At 42.6% G+C, this 20,084-nt stretch overlaps 1 protein-coding gene across 3 annotated transcripts in view; it reads right to left on the bottom strand.

Moving 5' to 3' along the window:
* The window catches only part of NUP93 (nucleoporin 93), a gene marked incomplete at its 5' end in the record, with an annotated part of 83,855 nt that overhangs the window by 12,095 nt on the left and 51,676 nt on the right, over nt 1-20,084 (bottom strand). For all 3 annotated transcript variants that reach the window (XR_014019584.1, XR_014019585.1, XM_081273521.1), the window contains 5 exons: nt 474-606; nt 4,132-4,271; nt 5,894-5,983; nt 8,796-8,870; nt 17,848-17,976. Coding sequence is in view for 1 of the 3 variants with exons in the window: in XM_081273521.1 (XP_081129647.1) it covers nt 474-606; nt 4,132-4,271; nt 5,894-5,983; nt 8,796-8,870; nt 17,848-17,976 (567 nt within the window). The remainder of the gene's footprint in view (nt 1-473; nt 607-4,131; nt 4,272-5,893; nt 5,984-8,795; nt 8,871-17,847; nt 17,977-20,084) is intronic.

Below are 20,084 nucleotides of genomic sequence, written 5' to 3'. Positions count from 1 at the left end.
TTCCCACAGTTCTCCCCACCTGGAATGGGGAACACCTGTTCTCTAAGAGCAAGTGTGACCTTCACTTCCTGTACAAAGCCAGCCTCCTCTATCTAGATCCCCCAGGTTAGGGCATTGTATATCGCGTGATGCTTGATTATAAGACGATTCCCCTAGCTGGATGGTGAGCTCGGAAGGGCTGCATCCTAGAAACTCTTCTGGCTAAAATTTCACAAGTCATCTCTGACCCTGCGTCTCACACCCAAGTTCCTCTGAGAGTCCTCACAGCTCAACTTTAGAATACGTCCAGAACCCGATACCATCTTCCTCTCCTGCTCCTTCACCCTGGACTCCACATGACCAGGCCCCCAGGAGCCTCTCAGCTTCCATCCTCACCCCTCCCTGGTCTCTTTTCCACACATACACATTTTAACTGCAAACACCTAAGAGCAATTGCTCTGGGGCAATCTTGACCACACAGAGGTTGCTAATACCTGAAGTCCAGGTAAGGGAGCTGGAAGTTTAATGTTCAGAAAACTTCGCACCAACTGATAAGTCCCAGGCACACCACCCAGCTGGGCCTGATGCAAATTTCCAAACACAGTCACAAGGGTGTAATTCTTATAACTGGAAAATGTAAAAGGAAAAAACAGGAGGTTGAAAACACACATTACACACAATATGTCCACACCCATGACATTAGTTTGTGATTCTACAGAGCAGGGCCTGGGTTTCAAACCCATCACACAGGAGGAAACAGTATGTTTTTCATGAAATAAAATACATTATTTATCACTATACAGATTTCTCCTCATGGCGGATACTCAATAGGAACACAACTGTGGGCCTCAAAGGCTTCCAGGGCTGATGTGTAGGGGCTGCTCCACCCACTGCCTGGCTCTCCAGTGGGTTCTATTTAAACTTTCTATGTGAACTAGGACATTTTCCTACTTAACCTCAACATCACAACACCAAGAAACATTAACAAACCTGGAAGCCAAATAACAAAGAGAGTCAACCTAGAGTCTCATTATGAGACCTTAACAAACCAGTAGTGGGCTGGGGCTAACAGCGCTTGCTTAGCATGCATGAGGCACAGGGTTCGATCCTCAGCACCACATAAAAATAAAACAAATAAAGATATCGTGTCCACCTAAAACTAAAAAATAAATTTATTTTTTTAAAAAACAGTAGTAGTATCTAAATACAACCTATATTCAAGTCTTAATGTCCTTCATGGTTTATTTTATTTTTCTTTTGGATACCAGGGATTGAACTCAGGGGCACTCGACCACTGAGCAGCCACATCCCCAGCCCTAGTGTGTATTTTATTTAGAGACAGGGTCTCACTGAGATGCTGAGTGCCTCCCTGTTGCTGAGGCTGGCTCTGAACTCATGATCCTCCTGCCTCAGTCTCCCAAGCCACTGAGATTAGAGGCGTGCACCACCATGCCTGGCTGGTTTGCTTTCTTTTAAAATCCAGGATCTAGTCCAGGAAATACATGGCAACCAGATGTCATGGCACTGTCATCTCCCTTGCCCTAGGGTAGTTCTACCTCCCGTTTTGTCTTTCTTGACACTGTCCTTTTTTAAAGAACCCAGGCCAGCTGTCTGGTGGAATGTCCCACAAAGCTGGATCATTTCTTCGAGATTTGACTAAGGTTCAACTTTTTTGCCAATGACCTCACATGGATGCCACTGAGTAACCCTTCTTGCAGGGTCTCATAATGAGCCTCTAGGTTGACTCTTTGTTATTTGGCTTCCAGATGTTGTCCATCAGATCTGTCCACTACAATTTAATATCATTCCCTTTGTAATTCATAAGTAACCTGTGAGGTATACTTGAGAGGTCATGTGACTCTTCTATTTATCAACAATCTTTTTACCTACTGGTTTTAGTTTCCACTGGTGGTCCTTGCAGAACCAGTCAGGACCTTAGTGATTGCAAAATGATAATTTTCTACTTTCCCTTTTATTTGGTAGCATCCTTCTTAAAATCCTCTGTACTATTTTTAAGTGCTTCCATAATAAGATTAAACTGTCCAAGTTACTGATATTCTAATATATGGTTTTAATATAATTTTAAATACTTTCTGATAAGAATTAAAAATCAAACTAAAAATCATATATTGTACACATTTGTATCAAACTGTGTAAAAAAAATAAAATCAAACAAAATACTCATATATCAAAATGTGAAAAAAAATAACAAGGTAACAGGAGCTTCTGGATGTAGGTAGAGGACATCTTCTCTTTTTTGGGGTCTTCTTTTTGGTATCTTTCAAAATTTCTATAAGAAATATGTATTGTTTTTATAAGGATAGAGAAACACAATTTAACAAATGTAACCAGGTCCCTACCACTGAAGTATTTAAAAGCGGAGGTTGGATAAGAGAATAAAGAGTCCTGTAGCAGCTGGAACAAACAGGTGCCCGCTGTGGTTTCTTTCAGCTTAAATTAAGATGATTCGTGTGCTGGAAAGTTGAAGAAGGAGGTTAAATTCCTTGAGGACTAAGAAACATATATCCTGCCTCAAACCTGAGAATGTGGCAGGGAAGAGATGGACTGAGCCCACCACATTTTCTCAACACTTTTGGCCTGACACATAAAAAATTATTTGGGACTGGGTCTACTTTGCCATCTGGTACATTATTACATCACTTGAAATACTGTATGTGTATTGTTAGCGGAAAACATTAGCAAAAACACTTTAAAACTGAGATTAATTATTCTAAAATATCTTGTCTATATAAAGGTGATAATGAATCCTTCAAAAGGATGCCATCAGAGAGCAATGCCATGCTAGAGTGAAAAAGAAAATAAAGTTACGATAGTCATGGGTAGGATACTCCAAAATAGCTCTGAGAAGTGTTGTTGAGGGAATTAACGGAACAAGATAATATTTTAAAACTAAATGAAAAATAAAATAATAAGTGATAAAAGGGGATGACTTGCCAGAGAAAAAACAAAGGCAGGCAGGCTGGCACCCTTGTTGTCAGCGCCAAGTTAAGGACGAGGTTGACGAAGATAGAAGAATCCTGAGCAGCATATATTTACATCCCTTTAAAAATTTCCGTATGCTTTTACATGGCGTAAAAAAAATTGTGGCTCATATTTTGCTGACTTGTAATGAATAAATAGTACCCGTGCATCAGGTTTTTGTGGGGGGAAATCAAATACACCCAAAACTTAATTACAAAAATTTGGCTAAAGCCTCATGAATTATTTTTATAAAACCTTATGCCTAGGCTAGAGGAATTTGGAGTTTAAGATCTCTCTACCAGGGGATGGAAGCTGGTGAGTGTCCATCTAATGCTGTTCATTCAAACCCGTTCTCTGCACACCAAGTGTGAACCACCTCAGTTACATACAGGAAATCTATGACTTCCTAATGAAGCATGATTCTGCTGACAAAAGGCAAACACACAAGGCTGTGGGCAGGTGCAGAGGTTCAGTGCAAAGGCTGCAGTTTAGTGAGACATTCAGCTGGGCTTTCTCTCTCGCACCAACAAGGAGAGGCTCTTTCTGTCTCTGAAAGAGAGAGTGTCCACAGGGAGGGATGAATGACATGGACCCCACTAATGAAGGGGACAATACTGAGGGCACAAGGGCACGGTCCCAAATAATTTTTTATGTATCAGGCATAATTTTTTTTTATGTAACAGCAGCCACCTCTGATTGGTAAGAAAGTGGCAAAGCAATCAGGTATTAGCATCTGGGAAACTCTCGGATTCATAGAGATTAAAAGAGTGGAACTGGAAAGACAGCAAGGTTAAGGCTTCACATGGTGACACCTATTGGATAAAGACTCGAATGCTGAGGAAACAGAAGAACCTAAGGTGTAAGAGCTGAACTGCGCCAGGAAGCAGAATTATGACCTGCGCGTTCCAGCCTAATAACCACGAGGACTCCGTGTGAAGGGACTGAGAGCAGAAGAGAACCAAACTAACAGCGCTCCCACTCACGTGACTTTCACGTGTGATCTGTGGCCACTGCAGGAACAGTCCTGGCTCTGACAAGAGGGTGCCCCTCAGCCCTGCTCATTGTCTCAATGACGGGGCCACAGGACAGTGAGTCCAAAGACGACGAGACCCGAGGGAGAGCCGGTGTCGGGGAGTGGAACGGGCCCACTGAGAGCTCCTGCTGCCTTACCTCTGCTCGAGGTACCCCAGAGCCTGCCTGACGAACTCCATGCGCACTTCCACGCTGCTCCGACTCTTCAGGGCGTCAGTCGCTGGTGCCAACAACACATCTGTCATTTGTTTTACCATGGTCCACATGTCAGAAATGCTCTGGGTGTAAACGAGACTGCACGTGATAATGCTGCAGGGCTGGAGGAATTACTCGGCTCTCACAGCGCTGACCTGGGCGATGGGCAGGCTGAGGGGGAGTGAATGTCTTCTGTCTGAGACCCTCAGGCTCAAGCAAAGGGCAGAAGATGCACCTCTGCTCTGCCAGCAGACCAAGCTCCATCCACTTCTGAGCACCCCCATCCCTCCCCGCTCTGGCTTCCACATCAATTACCATCCAGCCTGACACAACCACCTACATAATTACAGCCACATAAAGTAACAAGAACACTGGATCTCAGTGGGCTCTCCCTTAAGAGAGAGTGAATACGTTTATAATCACCAGAGTTCTAAGAGTTTAAACTCTAGGGCTGCATTTTAGTCCTTACAAGGTTATTTGAGTTTCTTGAGGCTTAAAACAAGAGTTTAAACTAAATAATACAGGTTTTGTCCTCCCAGGGACTCTCCAGAGACCATGGCTCCTACCCACTAGGTGAGCATCCCAGCCTCCATTCTCCTTCCCCCTCACTCCCTTCTAGAGCTCCTCCAGGAAGAAGCAGGCATTCTTTGTGCTAATAATCACACAGTGGGCCTCCTCCCTCTCCTGAGTCCTCCTGGCTATAAATTTCTCTTTAAAAATGTCTTCTCTTAACCTCTGGTAATACTCTAAGGAATATGGCACCGGATGGAGAAAGAGGCTTACACCTTTTCAAAGCAAAAGGCAAAAGTCTGTTTTCATCAAAAATTAAAACCGCAGAATATCCAGCCAAGTGCGACTTGTTCCAAGCAGTGGGGTGACTGGTGAGCTCCAGCTTTCTCCTCTAGATCGGTGTTGCATTATATTTTGCTATTTTACAACAACCTTGTATATGGGTGTTTGCTTCCATGATCTCTCCCCCTCCTGGAACCCAGCACCCACTTCTTTGGTGGTGTTTGTGTGGTTGTAGGATTGACTGCAGTGCTCTACCCCTCAACTACATTCCCAGTCCTTTTACTTTCTATCCTGAGACAGGGTCTTGCTATGTTGCCCAAGCTGTTCTTGAACTTGTGATCCGCCTGCCTCAGTCCCCAAAGTAGCTGAGATTATAGGCATGCACCACCATGCCTGGCTTCACTTCTTTGCTTTTTAATTTTTTCCCCAGAGGAGAAAGTTGGCCAGGGATAAGAGTAGAGGGGGAATAAAAATTGGAGGTAGGAGGTCAGAGAGGAATGGGTTGAGGGGCGTATGAAGAAAGCTCAGCTACCTGAGTCAAAGAGCTGGCAGGTGTTAAGACTATGTCACCTTTACAATTCAGCTCTCCTTAGAGGCCTCAACGGTCTGTCTGGGGAGGGAAACTGATGAGTGGAGAGTCAAACTGTCAGAACTTTAAAGCTACGATAGCTTAAGGAGAACTCTTGCAACTATTAATTGAATTGGCTGGGTTTTCTGAAGATACATTTTAAAAAATATTATTATTTTTAAAAAAAACCCTCCAAAATTATTTAAATAAACCTTTGAAGAACAATTAAATTTTACTCCATGGAACAGAGTATTTCTTGAGTGCACTTTAGCCAAGTCAGCAAACTGCTAATCCCATTTGAACACGGGACCCCACCTTTTGACACAGGCTAGCTGTGGTCACTACCTTATCATCCAGCTCTGCGACAGAAGCACAGAGGTCCACAAGGTTAGGCTGCAGATGGCCACTGACAATCTTCTCATTATAGATATAAATCTGAAATGATGGAAAGCAAAGTAAATGGCACAGTTTCTATTTTCACTTCTTTTTAAGATTTCCTGAAACAGCTCTGAAACCAACAAATGGTCAAAAGTTTCCACAGACCTTCCCTTCCTCACAGTGCTGAGCCAGCCATACTGGCCAGCTCTCCAGATCTGTGCCTGGGTTAAGGGCAACACACCAAGACTAATTGCTTTCCCAGCCTTCCAAAAACCTGAAGAATGAGAGTAAGGTGGTCCTGGGGAAGGAGCACCACAGGCAGGGAGCAAGGACCAAGGAAGAAGACAGGAAGACAGAGCAGTGGAACGGTTTTGGCTGCTACTTCCTAGAAGTCAAAGGCTGGTTAAATCCTGGTCTAAGGCCTGAATGGTCCCATGTCCAGGGTCCATGAACTGAATAAGGAATGTCAGGTTGCAGCCACCACACATTAGATTAGCAGTTGCTGCACAACTGGAATATACGTTTTTCCTGGAAAGAATCTGCTCTTTCGGTAGAATTTTCTCCAAAAAATTTAGCAAACAAAAAATTAAAACTATGTGAGGTTTAAGGTATAAGGAAGCCACTGATACTTTGGCTTTTGTAGGGGGTCGGGGGGTACCAGGGATTGAACTCAGGGGTACTCAGAACTGAGCCACATCCCCAGCCCTAGTTTGTATTTTATTTAGAGACAGGGTCTCACTGAATTGCTTAGTGCCTCGCTTTTGCTGAGGCTGGCTTTGAATTTGCAATCCTCCAGTCTCAGCCTCCCAAGCTGCTGGGATTACAGGCATGCACCACTGTGCCCAGCTGGATTTTATTTTTCTAGTACTAAAATAACGATAGTGAAAACTAGTAACTTCTACTCTTGTGGAAGACTTCACTTTGTATTAGAAGTCATTGCTATTCTAAGGACTGAAGAGAACACTGATGTTAGATAAAACGACCCTGCTGAACCTGAATTTCCTCTATTTTAAATGGAGGACAACAATACCATTTAGCGTCCAGGTCTGTTATAAAGATTAAATAAAATGGACCATTTTATCAGTGGCACATGCCTATAATCCCAGTGGCTTGGAAGGCTGAGGCAGGAGAATCATGAGTTCAAAGCCAGCCTCACCAACTTTGCGAGGCCCTAAGCAACTCAGTGAGACCCTGTCTCTAAATACAAAAAGGGTTGGGGATGTGCCTCAGTGGTTGAGTGCCCCTGAGTTCAATCCCCAGTACCAAAAATAAAAATAAAAAATAAACGATAAGGTATGTTTATTCACGCAATGATCACTTATTAAGGGTTTTCCCTTTGCAAGGTACTATGTTAACATGTGGTGCAAAGAGTCATTGTCCACTGGAGGGGATGGCCATGTAAACAGATAGAGGACATCCGGGTGCTCCAAGTGCTATGAAATGTTACACTGTAGGAAGTTTTAGTCTTTGCAGATATAGAAAACACATAGTTTCTCTCTTCAAAAGCTTATAATTTCATCAGGCCTGAATTCCTGTGATGGCCATGGCAATGGACGGATTCAGCCCCGTAATGAAGGTGAAATTTAAAGGGTGTCGATGTGCAGGGGGAGGGAGGAATGGAGGGGGAGGGAGAGAGAGAGAGAGAGAGGGAGGGAGGATGAATGGATCTAAAGATTGAAACAGAAAGAAATAAATGGAGGACAGTGGTAAAACATGGATTGGGAAGAAAGGGGGACCCATTTGTGGGAAGCTGATAAACTGGTTTCAGCTGCCTGCAGTTGGGAATGACCATGGCATATTAAAGGAGAGAGACTTTTACAAAGCATGGAAATGTCTTTCACAAGGGGAAAAAGAAGGATTTCTGGTAATGCCAAAAGCCTACCAGCTACCAGTTATTCAGTTAATGCAGAACTTCAGTGACTAATTAATTGGCAACTGAAGCCAGAGTCCTCTGCTAAAGAGCACAAGATGTAAGAATTTCTTGTGGCCCTTCTCTCCCCTCCATAACTGTTACCTGTTTATTCCTCCAACCACCCGACTCCAGGCTGGAGAGAAGGAAGGAAGAAGGTAATGCTGAGGGCTACGAGGGGGCACCAACGTGCTTCCCAAAAGGCATGGGAGTTGGTACTATCTGAGCAGGTGTCCTTCGGCTGCTGCTGGTGCAGGATGATCTTAAGAGGGGTGGAAGGAACAGGTATGTTTCCCCTTTCTGATACTTTATGGAGGAATATGACAAATTATAATAAAACACAGTTGGCTGGCAATGCTTTATTCAAAAAGTCCACCCCAGGTATGCCTGTCCTCGGGTCCGATTCAGTTCAGTGGTGAGTTTGTGCTTACCAGACTAAAGCACCTCAGTTTACACCCTTACTCCTGCACGTAATGATCAGCAACCATAAGCAAGATCCCCATGTATCGGGAGCTTCTTCAAGATGGTAATGATATGAAGTAGCTCAGAACACTATGCTTACCAAGGCAGAGAGACATCCCTCTCAGCAAGGGGTGAAAGAAGGGTTTCTGATCACACCATTGGCTCACCAGGTAACTCAGTTAATACAGAACTCCATTTGCTACACAGGGTAGTTCCTCAAGGCTTTACTGTACACAGAGCCACTGCCAAGAATGCAATATGGGTTGCCTGGTCAGTGTAGAGGGCAGATTTCAATTTCCCCCACATCAAATATGAGTCATTCAATTACCCTATTTGATAGAATTTTCCAGTGGCCTATATGGTAAAATATTAACCAGTACTCTACATGAAAACCCAACTTGCTTTCAGGGTTTGACTTTCACATGAAATCATCGTTCCCTTTGATTCCCAGAGGCTCACGTGCATTTTCCTGGGTTAAGTCCTTGAGAGTATGCTCACCTGCCGGGCATAGGCCATCTCAATGCTATCCAGAGAGCTCCGACCAGGGGGACCCACATCACTGATGTAACTGGGCTGTAGATAAAGACATATCCAGAACTGGTTAAGAACAGTACTCAGTCATGTGAAGAAATAAAAGTCATGTAAACAGATCTCTGTCTTTAAAGCTATGAGGAATCTATTTTCTATTTAAGATTTCCTCAAAATGATGATGTTAAGGTTTCAACAGAACACGATGATATCTTACCATGAACACAGGGCAAGAGAGCAGGCAAGAGACTGGGTTGATACAAATGTAAAGAAAAGCCAGATAAGCCCTACTGAGGTCTGAGTGACTGTTTCTGGAAAGGTACATCTTCTAATATTCAGTTCCCCCAAGCCCCCTCTCCACCTCATCTTCCCATCAGTGAGGTCACACTCCTATCAGTGCACCCCATTTCCATGCCTCATCTGTAGTAACTGAAGGAACAGACTCCACAGGGCCCCAACACCAGGTTCAGACTTTCTGATCCCAAGTCCACACTAAGACAACGGCTGCCAATTCGTTTTCTGTATTTGAAGATGTGAAGCCAGTCCAAGCTGGGCATTCATTCATTCATTCATACAATAAATACACGTAAATGCCAAATGCACTGGGCATATCCACCCTCAGATGGAAAGGAGCCAGCTCACAGGTCCTGCCCTGAAGAGCTTACCCTCTAATGGGAGAGTCACATATACATATATGGAAAAAGTTTACTAGTCTTTTCTAAAGAAAGACTAAAGCTCAGGCTGGAGTTGTACCTCAGTGGTAGAGCACTTGCCTAGCATGTGTGAGACATGGGGTTCGATTCTCAGCACCACATATAAATAAATAAAGTCTAATGACAACAAAAAAATAAAAGAAAAGAAAAAAAAAGAAAGACTAAAGCTCATCTTTAGCTAAGCTGATTTCTTATTATAAACAAATATGGATTTAGATACATTCTTCAATTTCTAATACATTGGCCTGTACTATACTACAGCAGAGGTCAAATTCAAGTTTGTCTCATTTAAAAAAATAATTAATGCTCTTTTGGTCTTCTAAAAACCAAAACTAAAGTAGGCTTCCTAGGAAGCCAATGGATAATGACAGCCCAATTCCCTGCGCCGTGAGAGCTGATCAAAGCAGTATTAGAGTGGGTACAACTAGAGCAGGCTAGAGAGGAAAGGCACAGGGGCAGAAAGGCAGGTTTCAAACCTTCCATTCTAGAGAATGGACACTGGACTGCCAAGGACTTCTAGGTACCAGGAGGGCTGCTTCACTCCCTGGCTTTGAAGTCTGGATCAAAGTACATGGTCCTGGAGCCTCAGATTCCCATCAGTCAAATGAAGGGGCTGTCCTCGATGACCTTGAGAAATCTGCCTCAACTCTGACCTCCAGCAATCACTGGCATTAAAAGAGCATAAGAGTTTACTGACGTTGGTAGATGCTGTGGCTAGCTGACCCAGCAATCATTCCTAATCCCACTCCTCACCTCTCTCCCTGCTGCCTTTTGGGCTGGCATATAGAGCTAAATGCCCCCAAAAGTGAACTGATCAATTTCTAACAACTCGCTCTTGGGGAAGGGGATCAGATGTGCAGCATTTACTGTTTTCTGTAGTTATTCCCACCAGGGAAGATTTCAAATTGCCCAAGGTGGTATCAATTAGATGCAACTCTCTGGAAATGTAACTGTTGGCCCACAGAGGTGACCCCTACACACCATTAAAAGTACCTTTTCCCGGCCTCTACTACAGCCAGGGATGGCCTTCCACCCTAGTTCTAATCGATGAGATGGAAACACAAGTATGCAGACAGCCTCTGCTTTTCCTGATAAAGTGGGGGTAAAGAACAAGATGACCTTGGAGCTGGGGTTGTGGCTCATGGGTAGAGTGCTTGCCTAGCATGTGGGAGGCACTGGGTTCGATTCTTAGCACCACATACAAATACATAAAACAAAGGTCCATCAACAACTAAAATATTAAAAAAAAAAAAAAAAAAAAAAGAACTGGATGACCTCTCAGCTTTCCTTCTTTCAACCTTGAGAATACAAATGTTAACATCTAGAGCTATGGCAGCTGTCTTGTGAGCCTAGGGTAAGTAGATATGCCATGGACAGTGACATACAAAGATAGTAAGAGCCATGTTAATCCAGGACTTACTGTGCCAAGCACTATCTGAGTTGAACTTCCATGTATTAATCCACAGCCCTAGGAAACAGATCTTACAGATGAAGGAAAAAAAAGCCCAGAGGAAGGTGAAGCAATGTGCTCAAGTTCACTACAGCAGGAGGCAGGGAACCACGGTCTGAACCCACAGCCTGCCGCTCTGCACTCTTCACCACTCCTCTAGCCTGCCTACCAGAGCAGCAGGGGCAAGATTCCCAGGATAGCCACTGCAGGGCCAGAGAGAGGTAAAAACTCTGATTCCACTGCTTATTAGCTATGTGACCTTGAGCAAGCATATTGCTTCTTTTAAGCTTCAGATTCTTTAGTAAAATTGGTACCCACCCCATAGGTTTGGGATAAAGATTAAATTGGGGGAAAAACAGTGGTTATTTTGGTATGTATGGGGGACTGGTTCCAGAACCCACCGCAGACACCAAAATCTACAGATTCTGAAGTCTTTCAAATAAAATGGCATAACATTTACCTGTAACCTATACATATCCTCCTTTATACTATAAATCATGTCTGAATGACCTGTATTTCTTAAAACAATGTACATGCTACGTGAATAGTCCTATTATACTGTTTAGGGAACAACGACAAGATAAACACCTACTTGTGTTCAGTACAGACATAATTGTTTTTTCTGGTTACTTTTCATGTGTGGCTGGATGAATCCACTGATGGAACCCATGGATCTCAGTGGCCAACCGCTGACCTCACAGCACTGCTGTAAGGAATAGATCGAACAAACTCAGACAGAGCCCAACTCCTGGCAAATAAATGCTAGCTGTTATCACTTTATAAATAAAAAACAAGCAACCATAATGGAACATTTGGGGCAGGGCATGTGCCTTAATCCCAGCAGCTTGGGAAGTTGAGGCAGGATGATCACGAGTTCAAAGCCAGCCTCAGCACCAGCAAGGTACTAAGCAACTCAGTGAGAACCTGTCTTTAAATAAAATACAAAATAGGGCTGGGGATGTGGCTCATTGGTCAAGTGCCCCTGAGTTCAATCCCTTATACCCATCCCCCCAAAACCACAATGAACATGTGAACAAAACATCTGACAAGCAATAACGGCTAGATATGGACACTGCAGAAACACCACTGAAAAGAACTTTGTTTTCACTTGTGCTGGCTAGAAAGTCTCGTCTCATTTTTCTACAATGAACACACACTCCTTGATGGAACAGAACCCCCACCAGCACACCATCTACTTCTGTGCCAATTCTGCACATCTCTAGTAACACTGCATTGAGGGTGTTCTATAAGACAGCCACGTTTCCAGAACCAAGACATCTGAAAGCTGAAGGGTCTGTAGCTTTTTCAAAGAACAGATCAGCACACCTGTTAAGTCGGTAAGAGAAGGAAAAGCAGAGCAGGAAAAAGGCCCTTCTGCAAGCACATGTTTGGTTCAGCTATAGCAAACAGCCTTGAGACAAAATTTCCAGTACTAAAGACCTAATTTTTAAAATTATCCATTTAAAAAGTAGTTGGGTACAGCCCTTGAATTTCCATGTAAATTAATTTTGCCTAATGCTCTTGTTTTCAAAAGTACCTCTCCTTCAGCTGCCCTTGGTCAGGCTGCTGTTTTACCACACATAAAGTCAACTGTCCATCAACAAGATGTGCACACACACATTCCTGAGCAGAGGACCTGGCAAGCTTTCAGCATGATTCTACACCAGGACTGCCCGCGGGCTGGGAAAGTGGGTGCCAGTAGCTGGGTGGGAACAGCATTCCAAATGCCTCTGGCCCCTGGCTTTCCTGCGCCAGGGCTTGATGGAGCCAAGTAGGGGCGGCTACAGCCACAGGACAGTACATAGGACAGGACAACAGGAGCAGACAACAGGAACAGGGAATCAGAGACAGAAAAGCAGGAAAGACAGCAGAGCAGGGCGAACAGAAAAAGAGGGACTCACCAGGAGCCTGGAGAGAGACAGAAGCTTCACAGAGACACGACTGGGAACGGGCTGCTCAGAGCACTCAGGTGTTCCCTAAACAGCCATTCTAGGCCATTCTAGGACAGGTAGGAGTGTGTCACGAGAGCACTGCAAACTTGTATTCATCACCTATTATTGTACAAAATGCATCCAGGGATACATGACTGCATGGAGGGCACACTGCAGTTAGGCAGCAAGGAGTGTAACCAGTGTCCTTAGCAAGACAAGCATGGAGGAAAGGACAAGATGGTGTCACAGAAGGAAGGGAGTTTCATTTCCAAGTGGGAAATTACGTAAGCAAAATGGATCTAAGTGATTAATTTACAATATTTGGCTATAAAAGCTCAGTACTATTGGGAAAAAGAACAAGTACAGACCAGAACACCAGGGTTCTAAAGCAATACAAGTAATGATGGTGTGACCTTGCTCTTTTTGGGCAAAATGAGTAAATGCTTGAGTCATCGTAACAGAACACTATTACAACCACTAATAAACAACAGAGCCCTACATACAACTTAGAGAAAGCTCTGAAATAAGTAAAACAAAACCCACCCAATGCCAAGTTGTACAACCCAATATATCCAACGGTGCCATTTAGGGTTGATAATTGGTAAGATGTGCATACATACAAACACCACAAGGGGACCTGAGAGGGACCTGGAAGGATGTGTACCTCCAACAGAAGTGGTTTGGTGAAAGTAAGCAAGGGTAGCAGAGTTTTCCCAAGTATATCTACACCCTCTACCACCCGATCAGGTGTTCATATGATACATCATGATGACAACCTGGCAAGCTGGGATTATTTTTTTTTCTTTAATCTTCTTTTTAAAAGAGCAGCAGAATACTTCTGTTCTTGAAATTCTGCTCAAACTCCCAAAATGACCCAGGCCCATCCCCTAGAAAATCACCAGGGAGACACAAAATATAGCCTAGAATCATCTAATCTGGGCTTTTCAAATTCAAACTCTTGGCATGTGTATTTTACTGGATTTCATCAAATCTAATACATCATCTATCATAAGAAAATGTCACTTTATGTGTCACTAGGAAAGAAAAAAAATGTTGTCAAACTATGACACACCACTTAATTTAAGACATACCTTGATTTCTGAGATGTAAAAATGTAGAGAATATCATCATCACTACCTATAATTATTAAGCTCCAGTTTAACTTTTCTAGCCAGCCTGCTGCTTGCTAAGTCATTCTCTAGACAATACAGGAGGGGATCGCCCACCGATGACATCCAATACCAGCACAACCACTGGACTACACTGAAGTTTGATAAATGTATACCTTTAGATACTGTTTTAAAAGTTGGCTACTAAGATACATAAGGATTCCTTTATCCTGACACAGAATCTGCTGGGAGAGTTCTTCCTCACACTGACCAGATGCAAGAATGGGGCACAAGAGTCCATAGCCACATGGACTGGGGGTACGGCTCAGTGGTAGAGCATTTGCCTAGCATGTGTGAGGCACTGGGTTCAATTCTCAGCACCACATTAAAAAATACTGCTAGTGGGAGGATACACTAGTAAAGCCATTTTGGAAAACCATCTGGCAGTATCTATTAAAGCTGAACCCATGCAAACCCTCTGACCTAGCAATTTCCTCTCAGGTGCACTAACAGAAATACAAATGTGTATTCACCAAAAGACACACAAAAGAATGTTCATAGTAAACTATTTATAAGAGCCAAGAATTGGAAACTACCCGATGTCCATCAATGCAGAATGGATAAACAAATTGCAGGTATCAGCTCCGAGATGGTGGCTCACAGCTACATGCAGTAATATACAGACCATTACACAAAAGACAGAAACACGAGTACACATTATTTACACAAGGTTCAAAAACAGGCAAAATAAAGCTATGATGTTAGAAGTTGGGCAGTGGTTCCATTGTTGCTGGCAAAAAGGGACAGAGATCAGAAAGGGGCACAAAGGTAATCTGCTGGGGTGCTGGTAAGATTCTGTTTCTTCATCTAAGTGTTTTCCATTTGTGGCAATTTGTTGAGTTATATATTTATCTTTTGTGCACTTTTCTTCATGTACATGTTACCCTTCAAGAAAAATGTTCAAAATAGCAAAACTTACAAGTTTCCAGAAAATGGCAAACCCTGACTAACCTAAGAGAGAACCGTCTGTCAACTTTACAGCAGTTTTATTCATGCTGCTAGATGTCAACAGAGAACAGAAAAGCACAGGTGACTCCTTTCCAAGGGGACTAGAGGTCAAGAAAGAAGAATCTATTAAGGAGATCAGCCTATTTTGAAGAGATTAGCAATCAAGAAAGAACACCTCATTTGCAATTTATAATTACTTTCAAATCCCTATACAGAACACAACCTATTAACACCATTTTTTTTTTCAAAATGAAGTTTATAAAACCATGAGTTGTTCTAGTTATTTGCCCACATTCATAAAGAACTGAGAAAGAAACACGAGGCTGGGCAGGATCTTATACATTAAGTTCCTGAAAGACTCTGATTTGATTGTAAAGTCTTCAAGTCTAAGAAATATGGGACATAGTCCTTAAGAAACAATTTCCCAAGACAAAAGACTTGGCATTTATTTATATGGAGACAATTTAATAGGGAAAAAACCTGTCTTTTAATATCAAGGGCAAATCTTCAGATGCAGGATGTTTGGTAAGCTTGTGGGTACCACTAACTGTCAATCCATCCATCTTTGACCCAGACTTCAATAGAGCAATGGTCTAGAAGTCAACAGTCTGGGTCTTGCTAGCATATTAACCATCTCTCTGGGCCTCAGTTTTCCTATCTGTATGTACAAAAAGAATGCTAGCTACCATGAAACAAGTTCTGGGGGAAAGTCTTACCAGGAAGATTTGGTAATATTGCCTAAAAATGTCTAATACTATTCATTTTTACAACATTACAATTTTTAATCTCCACCTCCAAATGATCTGAACCTAATTTAAAAGACAACAGCAAGGAATGGTCATCGTGGATCAGCTTATTTACTTGATCACTAATCTGCCCCAACACACCCATTTCACTGGTGAAGACCCTGCAGAGCTTTAAAAAAAAAAAAAAAAAAAAAAAAAACTTTGAATAAGGCCTCAGGAAAAGTCACAGCTAAAGCCAGGATTTGAATAGAGGGCTGTCCCTTTCCCCACACAGGAAGATAAGGGTACAGTAGCCACAAGGGCATCACTGACCAAGCAAGACAGGCTTGCCTGCTGATCCCAGATGCAGCCTCAAAATTCCTTGCAGGGAAGATTTCCGGGATACAACAAGGGACAACAGAAACATGTAGAACAGAACACACAGCTAGCTAGCTTTTGGGTAAGAAGGTGCAGAAGTAAGAATACATATTCTTATATATTTGTATCTGTATGAAGAAATGCTAGAAATATATATTAGAAAGTAATAATGGTGACTACTGATGGGAAAAACAGAGGGGAAAGGGAACAGGGTATCTGGAGACAGAGTGCTTTAATTCTTGAATTATATAAATATATTGCCTTTATTTTTTTAATTAGATTTTAAAAAGAGGAGAAAATCCTAAACTTAGCACTACTATCAATGCATTAACACTGGCAACTAAGGCTATGTAATTTTCCCTACTCTAAAACAACATTCTTTTCAACATATCCCTTAGTAGAAAGTTAGCTAAAGCCAAAATGATTCATTCAATAAGTATTTTCTTATGCATCTACTGTGTTTCAGGGGAGAACAGTACGGGATGGACTTGGACAGGCCACACCACCAGGTCATGTAGGGACTTATATGGGTCATTGTAAAGACAAACTTGCTTTTACTCCAAGTGAGATGGACGTCACTAAAGGGCTTTAAGCAAAGCAGTGACAGGAACATTGTGGCTGCTGTGTTGAAACTCTAGCAGGGCACAAGGCAAATACAGGGAGATCAGTGTGTTCAGCAGCCTGTGACACAGTATCGATAATCCCACCTCCTGGTATTCAAGCCTTCTTATAATCCTCTCCCCTGTAGTATAGGCTGGATTTAGTGACTTAATTCTAAACTGGAGAAATGACAGGATATTGCTTTTCAGATTATGTAACAGAAAGACCGTGTGTGGTTTCTATCTCAGAGCTCTAGCTCTCCCTTAAAGGCCAGAGAAGACCTAAGGCTTGTCAAGAGCCACATGGAGGACCTGGGGAATGGAGCCTTCCTGAGTCAAACCCTGGGATGAGTGCAGCTTTGACAGCTGCTTCAGGAGACCTGAGTCAGAAATACCCAGACAAGCAAAAGCTTGCTTCAGTCTGTAAGGTCTCGAGTATCTGTCATACAGCAATAGACAACTACAACCGCCATCAGGAGACTGGCTCTGTGGTCCAAGTGAGAGATGATGAGGGTTGGACCAACTGTTAACAGTGGGGTGGGCAGAGGGGTTGGACTCTGGATTTGTCAGCATGTGAGGGAGTGGTTATGAGGAGGGCAAGGGGAGGACAACAATGAACCTGAGGTTTTTCTGATGTGAGCCAGCAAAAAACTGGAATTGCTGTTTGTGACAATGGGGACTTCTGTGAGAAGATGGGTCAGTAGGGAGCACCAATTCTGGACCCGAATGCCTATGAGACATCCAAGAAGGCAACCAGATAAACAAATGTGGGGTTCAGGGTTCCAGATGCAAGTTTGAGTCTTGAGCGAGCAGGTAGAAGTAGAAGCCACAGCCTAGGTAAGATCAAGCAGCGCAGTAACTAGAGAGAAAACAGAAGTCAAGGACTGAGCCCAGGACCAACGTCTTGAGGTCAAACAGTCTGAGGAAAATTCATCAAAGGAGACTGAGCAAAAGCAACCAGACATGCTGGAGGAAGTCCAGGCGAATGCAGCATCCCAAAATCTGTGGGAAGACAGCGACCAACTGCCAGAACTCCACTAATGAAGGAGGCAGGTGTCCTTTGGCTTCATGTGTTTATTAGTAACGGTTCAGCTGTTTGATCCATCTACCTCACTCTCCTGGGTGAAGTCAAGGGCATCCTCTCCCGAGGCCAGCAATGTGTGCAGAATCCGCTGTTTCACTTGCTCCCACTCGACCAGCATTGACTCCCGATGGTACTCCTCCGCCATACCAAAGGTCTGCCAGGGAGGAGAGAGAGGGCCGTGACCCAGGTGAGAACAGAGAACATGGTTTCCCTTAGAGCACAGCAGAAATGCAAAGGCCTTCCCCAACCCACCCCTGTTCATGAGTGGAGCAAATGCAATGGACTTCAAAAATGATCCTTCAAAGCATTACTGACAACTCTTTGTGACTTACCCTACTTCATTGATTCTAATTAAAAAGCTTTTCAAGTGTACTAAAATACACACAAGATTTGCCATTTTTAAGTGTACAGTTCAGGGGCATTAAGCACATTGACCACCAGTGCCTATCTCCTGAACTCTTTATCTTGTAAAACTGAAACTATACCCATTAAACAATAACTCCCATTTCTCTCTCCCCCAAATCCTGGCAACCACCATTCTACATCTGTTTCTGAATTTGACTACTCTTATCATATACAAAAGGAGTTACACAGGTTTGTCTTTTGTGACTGGCTTATTTCATTTAGCACACTGCCCTCAAGGTTCATCCATGTTGTAGCACGTGTCAGAATTCCTTCCTTTTGTGAATAACGTATGAATATGAATTGCGAATATAAGCATGGGTGCAAACTAGCTCTTCAAGTTCCTGCTTCCAATTCTCCTTGATATATACTCGGAAGTGGAATTTCTGGTGTTAATTCTACTTTTAATTTTTTTTAGGAACCTGCATACTGTATCCAAAAAGGTTATGTCATTTTATATTCCTATCAACAGTGCACAAAGTTTCCTATTTCCTGCATCCTCTCTAGTACTAACTATTTTCTAGTTTTTTGATAGGAACCATCCTAATGAGTGCCAGGTAGTATCTCACTGTGGTTCTCCTGTGCATTTATCTAAAGACTAGTTATTTTGTTCTGTTTTTCCAGTAAAGAAAAAAAAAAAAAAGATGGAACTGAAGGTTTCATTCATGCTCTACCACTGAGTTGCATCCCCAGACATTTTTTTAAATTTTATTTTCATACAGTGTCTCACTAAGTTGCCCAAACTAGTCTCAAATCATCCTGCCCCGGCCTCTGCAGTAGCTGGGATTACAGGTGTGTACCACGACATGTGGCTGATTAATAATGTAGAGCACCTCTCCTATGCTTATTAAGACAAACATCTTTTTAAAACTTCTGAAATGAGGCTGTATGTTGCAATCTATTGCATGTTATAGGAGTATTTTTTCTTTCTAGTACAAACAATAATGATGGATTATAAGATCAGTGGAATCTTAAGCTTTAGCAAGACTCTAATACAAGGACAAAAGATTCTCCCAGTGATTTTATTCACTTTTTAAAGAATCACTAATATTTCTGCAAGCAGTGGCACACCTGTAATCCCGGCTACTTAGGAGAAGAAGCAGGAGGACTGCAAGTTTAAGGACAGTCTGGGAAACTTAGTAAGACTCCATCTCAAAATTAAAAGGGCTGGAGATGTAACTCAGTGGGTTAAATGCCCAGTTACCAACCCCCTCTAAAAATAATCATCATCGTCGTCATCATTATCATTATCACTAATATTTTCAGAGCAGAGAGCAAACTAGTAAAAGAAAACCATCCCTCTGTGATTAAGTTTCCTACCAGTCTATTCAAGATCACTGAAAGTCTAGTAAATCTCACTACTATCGACTGGTGACACTGCAGGTAACTGCCACAACAAACATACCAAGAAAAGAAAAGAAAAAAAAAAAAACAGAAAGAAAAAACATTTATAGAGATATTCTGAATTATGACTGTTCTCAGCACACTATTCTTTAGTTGGAAGACCAGGTTTCCTATCAGTTTCAGCTCACTTTTCAAAAAGCCATTTCATTTACAATCAGATTGGCATCTAATCAGGCACAACAAGGGAGTATTAGTAATGCCTGCTCTATTTTTGGCAATGCAGATAATTTATACTGATCATGTTCATATACAAGAGCTTTGGGAAACTGCTAGAAAAATCTAATATACTCTTCCTACAAGTGGGATATTTGTATTTGGACTAAAATGTATCAAAATTGGAAAAGGGACACCAGCCACACACCCACAAAAATGATTAGGAAGAAGGTTGGCATATCTCAAACCCTTTTTTAACAGGTGTCCTGAAGAAACAGGAGAGAGGACTGTCGCTGAGAGTCA

Source organism: Spermophilus citellus, assembly GCF_964194105.1.
Source record: "Spermophilus citellus genome assembly, chromosome: 18".
Lineage (NCBI taxonomy): Eukaryota > Metazoa > Chordata > Mammalia > Rodentia > Sciuridae > Spermophilus > Spermophilus citellus.
The sequence above is the reverse complement of the archived record's forward strand: the minus strand, read 5'-3'. Positions and strand labels throughout refer to the sequence as shown.